This window comes from Arachis stenosperma, chromosome 6 (genome assembly GCF_014773155.1).
Source record: "Arachis stenosperma cultivar V10309 chromosome 6, arast.V10309.gnm1.PFL2, whole genome shotgun sequence".
Classification (NCBI taxonomy): domain Eukaryota; kingdom Viridiplantae; phylum Streptophyta; class Magnoliopsida; order Fabales; family Fabaceae; genus Arachis; species Arachis stenosperma.
In genome coordinates, this window is record NC_080382.1 from 66,098,119 (window position 1) to 66,103,481 (window position 5,363).

General features: G+C 34.2%; 1 protein-coding gene across 1 annotated transcript; it reads left to right on the top strand.

The window, feature by feature from the left end:
• The first annotated feature begins 583 nt into the window (after window positions 1–583).
• On the top strand, window positions 584–4,930 carry LOC130934144 (uncharacterized). The gene is made up of 8 exons (XM_057863731.1): window positions 584–1,042; window positions 1,348–1,777; window positions 2,357–2,546; window positions 2,775–2,904; window positions 3,228–3,320; window positions 3,457–3,558; window positions 3,662–4,012; window positions 4,850–4,930. Exons 1-8 carry the CDS (start codon window positions 584–586, stop codon window positions 4,928–4,930), a joined length of 1,836 nt encoding a protein of 611 aa, XP_057719714.1.
• The last annotated feature ends 433 nt before the right edge of the window (window positions 4,931–5,363 follow it).

Consider the following 5,363-nt stretch of genomic DNA (forward strand, 5'->3'; position numbering starts at 1 on the left):
ATGGTTTTGGCAAGTGGCAAACAAGAGAGAAAGTTTTTGAACATTTAATAGTCAAGCCGTTTCCAGAAAACTACAAAGTTTGGTATTGGCATGGTGAAGAAGCAGTTGGAGTTGGGTCACAAGCTCATCAAACTAGTCAAATTGTACAAGATGATTCGACATCTCAACATCCAATGGTAACAATGCTCAATGACGCGTTTGGAGTTGCTGGACCTGACTTGAATGAAGATGGAGATGGAGATGAAGACAACATAGAAAATGGAGATGGAGATGAAGACAACATAGAAGATGCAAAAAATGAAGAGCACAATGGAGAAAATGTAGAATTTTACAAGTTGTTGGAAGATGGTAGTGAACAATTGTATGAAGGGTGCACAAAGTATTCAAAACTGTCTTTCTTGATTAGTCTGTATCACATAAAGTGCTTATACAGAATAAGCGACAAAGCCATGACCGAAATTCTCAAGTTAATAAAAGATGCTTTTGGAAATGCGAAGATTTCAAATACATTCTATGAGGCCAAGAAACCATAAACAAACTAGGGCTTAATTATACCAAGATACCTGCTTGCCCTAATGACTGCATGTTATATTGGGGGGAGGATGAAGATTTGCAAGAATGCAAAAGATGCAAGACATCTAAATGGAGCGATGCTAAAAAGAAGAAACCGGCAAAGATCTTGCGATACTTTCCACTAAAACTGAGACTTCAACGATTATTTATGTGTTCTAAGACTGCTCAATCAATGCGATGGCATGCTTCGGCAGAAAAGAAAGATTCGAAGATGAGGCATCCGCGGGATTCTGAAGCTTGGAAGACATTCGATTTACTTAATGATAAGTTTGCTGAAGATCCTCGAAATGTACGTCTTGGTCTTGCAGCTGATGGATTCAACCCCTTTGGAGCTATGCGTACAAACTATAGCGTTTGGCCAGTGGTGCTTATTCCATACAATCGACCTCCATGGGAGTGCATGAAGCCAACATCACTAATCTTGTCAATGATTATTCCTGGAGAGAAAATGCCAGGGAACAACATAGACGTATACTAAAATTAGTGGTTAAATTAATTATTGTTTATTTAAATATATTAAATATATTATTTATATATTGATTTAAATTTTTTAACTGATTAATGATTAAAAATTGATATATGAATCGATTATTTGGGCGCTGATCATATCTCTGTATGTGTAGAAATTGATAAAGTCAATCCGTACGGTCTTTGATAATTATCCACTAATTGGGGAAGGTATATATGTCCCATAATAATTAAATAATTAATTATTAGCTGGCGTGACATATATTTGTAACTAAACCAAATTTTAATTTGGTGTGTTTGGAACAGGAATTCTTGACAAGAATGCCAAAGCAAAAGAGGTACAAGAATCTACTTAAAGCAGCAGTCGCAGCTGCAAATTCTTCACAAGACAAGTCCACAGCAGCTGCAAATACATCACAAGTCAAGTCTGCAGCAGCTGCAAATTCCTCTCGGGACAAGTCGGCAGCTTCAAATTCCTCCCGGGATAAATCAGCAGCTGCAAGTTTCTCTCGGGACAAGTCGGCAGCAGCTGCAAGTTCCTTTCGGGACAAGTCGGCAGCTTCAAGTTCCTCTAAAGACAAGTCGGCAGCAGCTGCAAGTTCCTCCCGGGACAAGTCGGCAGCTTCAAATTCTTCTGAGCCATCATCAGTTGCTGTAACTATATCTGAGCATCCATCCGAACCTAAACGTAAACGTGGACGTGAATCTAAACATTATTGGACTGTTGATGCCATAGGTATGTATAGATGTTTTATTAACTATAAATTAAATTACATTTTCATTGATATTGTGCTGTATGGCTATGCCATAGGAGTTGGATTTTATTCATGGTTACTTAAGTTTCTTCATGAAGTTTTCCTTTATTTTTATAATGTATTTTATTTTTTTATTTTGTTTCTTCATGAATCTATTCTTTTTGTTTCCCATAATCCTTCTCCTGTATATGTTTTCTTTGTTAAGCACCTATGTTTGAAAACTTCACATAGAATATTTAAAGAAGAAAATTTGAATACATAGAGTGTACATAACCGTGTATCTTGTGACAGGAAGACTGCATATATATGTTTAGTTGTGATTCTGTTCGTTCTATTACTACCTCATATGCTGGTCTAGAATCCCAAAAGAACTACCTCTTCCATTTTCTTATTTATTTATCATTTTATAGCACTACTATACATTGTGACAATAATGTTCATAAAGTATATATGAGTAATTGACAAGAAAATAATAATTTATGTGATTGATACAGTTCACTGTTATAGCTTTTCTGGTCTGGTCTGATACTCATTTATTTATACTCGTTTGTCTATTTTAGATGAATACGGAGATAGTACACGTCTTCATTTATTAGTGAAGGATGTGCATAATTTGCCAGAAGGTTTGCGCATAGTTGTCAATTTTGATAAAGATTATGCAGCAATAGGAGAAGCAGCTGGACTCCTTGCAGGAGTTTGTGGGCAATTGGCCACTGATTGTGTTGCATTTCCAATTAGTTTTGACAAGTGGTCAGACATTCCAACAAGATTTTTTGAAAATCAATGGAATATTTTTTCCTAGTAAGAAGATTACTCAAACTCTAAAACTTATTTCTTTGCCATTATTTAGTTATATTTGCCGGTTATAATATATATTCTTTGTTATAATATTGAAGGCTCGATTTTGCTTCAAAGTGAGTGATAACTTGGCCAAACGATTTTTGCTCCAATCGCTTGGCAAAAATGGAGGGAACATAGGATAAAGCTTTGGAATGATTTTTATGATCCGAGGTTGAGTAAAACCGAGATCATAAATAATGCACCAGAAGATATTGCTCCTGATCAATGGGCTTTATTCGTAGAATATCGTTTGAAGCCTGAAACTCAGGTAAGTACTTACTCTCCTAGTTAATGTTGTTGAATCTATATAATTGAATATGAAGTAGTCAATGTTGTTGAAGAGTGATGTTGATTTCTGGCTGCGGGACAGTCTTAAATAGTGGTACATTCTCTGTTTATTTTAGTCCTAAATTGCTGTGGTTAGTGCACATTTTTACCTTATTTAAGTCAGTTTTGAAAGATGATGGTTCTTGCGGTTAACATGCAGAAGTGAATATTGCTATAAATTTATAGAATTTAGTAAGAGGAATATTGCTGTGGTTAGTGCACATTTTTACCCTATTCTTATGTGTGTCCAAATTCAACTTGCAGAAACTTTGTAAGAGGAATCAAGAAATTCGGCAAAAACAAATAATTCCTCATACTTCAGGTGCTAAATCAATTGCAAGAAGAAGGGCTGAATTGGTAATCAATTAATGCATGCATATCTAATCTATCTCAAATATAATGCATGCATCATCTCTTAATTTTCTGCATATCTAATCTAAGTTATTAGGCTGCTATTTGTTTATCAAGTCTTTCTACTTTTCTTAAATTTTAGACAGAAGAGACAGGAAAAGAAGTTAATAGAGTTCAAATGTGGGACATCACTCACAAGAAAATAGATGGAAGTTATGTTAATGAAAAGGCTAAAGAAATAGCGGTAAGACTAAAGTCCAATAAGTAACTTGTTTGTATTTCTTTTTCTTTCTTTTTTATAAGATAATACTATTTTTTATTCTTTCTCTTTCTTTTTATATATGTAGGAGAAGATTGAAGCACATAGCAGCCAACAACCGATGGAATTAACTGTTAATTCTCCTCTTGATGCTCTTGGAGTAGTTTTTGGGAGAGAGCACCCTGGCCGTGTTCGAAGTTTAGGTATGGGAGCTGTTCCAACAATTGCTTTCAAGAACAACACCACAAGGATTAGTCAAATGAATTTAGGTTCTTCAAATCATGTTGGCACATCATCTACTTGTGGTCCAAATGTGCAAGAGGAGTTGGATACTGTTAAAGCGCAATTGCAAGCGCTAGTATCCTATATTGCTTCTAAGGAAGGAGGTAAAATTCCAATACAATTGGCTGGAATGTTCCCTACTCAACAAATTTCACAGGTACATTCATATTCTGCCTATGATTCCTATTATTAATATAATTAGTAGTAGTGCTAGCTTATGCTAGAGTGATAGTAATAATTAACACAAGTTTAACAAAAGGCATATAGCTTATGCTGAAATGTAATTTATGGTACAAGATAACAACTTGGCCTAGGAAGGATCAGGATTGAGCACTCAGGTTGGTGAATTTTGACAATGGTTAATAGTGTACCACTTGGAGAACGTGCCACCCTTCTTCCAATTTTGGGCACACAGATTTTATTTTATTAATGTTAAGTAAACCACCATGAATGACTATTGTTAGCATACTCCAAAAAGAAAAGATAGAGTCTGAGATTCATGAATAATTGAGTATACATTATTGTTAGAATAAAATTAAGGCAATTTCCATGCATCTACTTTTTTATTGTTAGAATACTTAAATAACATACAAGAATATCTCCTTTATTTGTTATATACAATTATACACAATTATTGGTACTATATTTCTCTTGTCTCACTTGCTCATTGATTTTTCTAATCATGCCTTCAAATTTACTGCGTGCCCCGGCCACATGTTTTGTGAGATTCTGAGAAAAGATATATATGCCCTTGCCATTGATGACCTTCTGAATTGTCTATTGGGTTTTCATTCTACAAGTTATTAGAATAATTTCCTTTGGGTTATTTCATGTTAAGAAAACATAACATAATTCAAGTGGTTAGTTGGCTCTATAATTTTAAATTGATTTCATTATTGTATCAATGCTATGTAATTAGACATGATAAATGTATATCAATATATGCCATTTCCTTGCATTTCTTGTGCTCATAATAGTTATATTTTTGTTGTAGGGATTGGATCAGGAGAGTGAGATTCCATCACCAAAAGAGTTAGGAAGTAGGTCTTCTGGAGCAAGCAATAAGGAAGCATGACCTTACTTGATATGTTAAGACGTATATTAAGAATTATATGTTAAGGCCTATTATTGAAAAATGTTACTTTGATACTTTGTTTTTGGATTATGACATTTCAATTATGACTTGGATTATGAATTTTGGATCATGTATGAATTAAAAATCATCTAATGATGTTTGATTTATGATTATGCCTTTTGGTTATTACGAGATTTTTAAGTGAGTTTCGAAAATATCACTTTAAATTGGTAGTTTCAATCTTATTTTAAAAAGCATAAAATTGTCATCATAATTAGGTACAAATGGCGATTAGAAACCCCCATTTTAAATGAAAACGATGCCATTATACGCTGGTAGAAACGGCAGTTAAAAACTGCCATTTTAAACACAAAAGATACCATTATAACCTGGTAAAAACGGCGGCTAGAAACTGCCATTTTAAACACATAAG

Bases quoted from the DNA above. Each gene is read 5' to 3' on its own strand.
- LOC130934144 (XM_057863731.1), top strand. From the start codon at position 584: ATGTTATATTGGGGGGAGGATGAAGATTTGCAAGAATGCAAAAGATGC. The intron at 2,905-3,227 runs GTAAGTACTTAC...TTCAACTTGCAG, and splicing joins GTTTGAAGCCTGAAACTCAG to AAACTTTGTAAGAGGAATCA. The intron at 4,013-4,849 runs GTACATTCATAT...TTTTTGTTGTAG, and splicing joins CTACTCAACAAATTTCACAG to GGATTGGATCAGGAGAGTGA.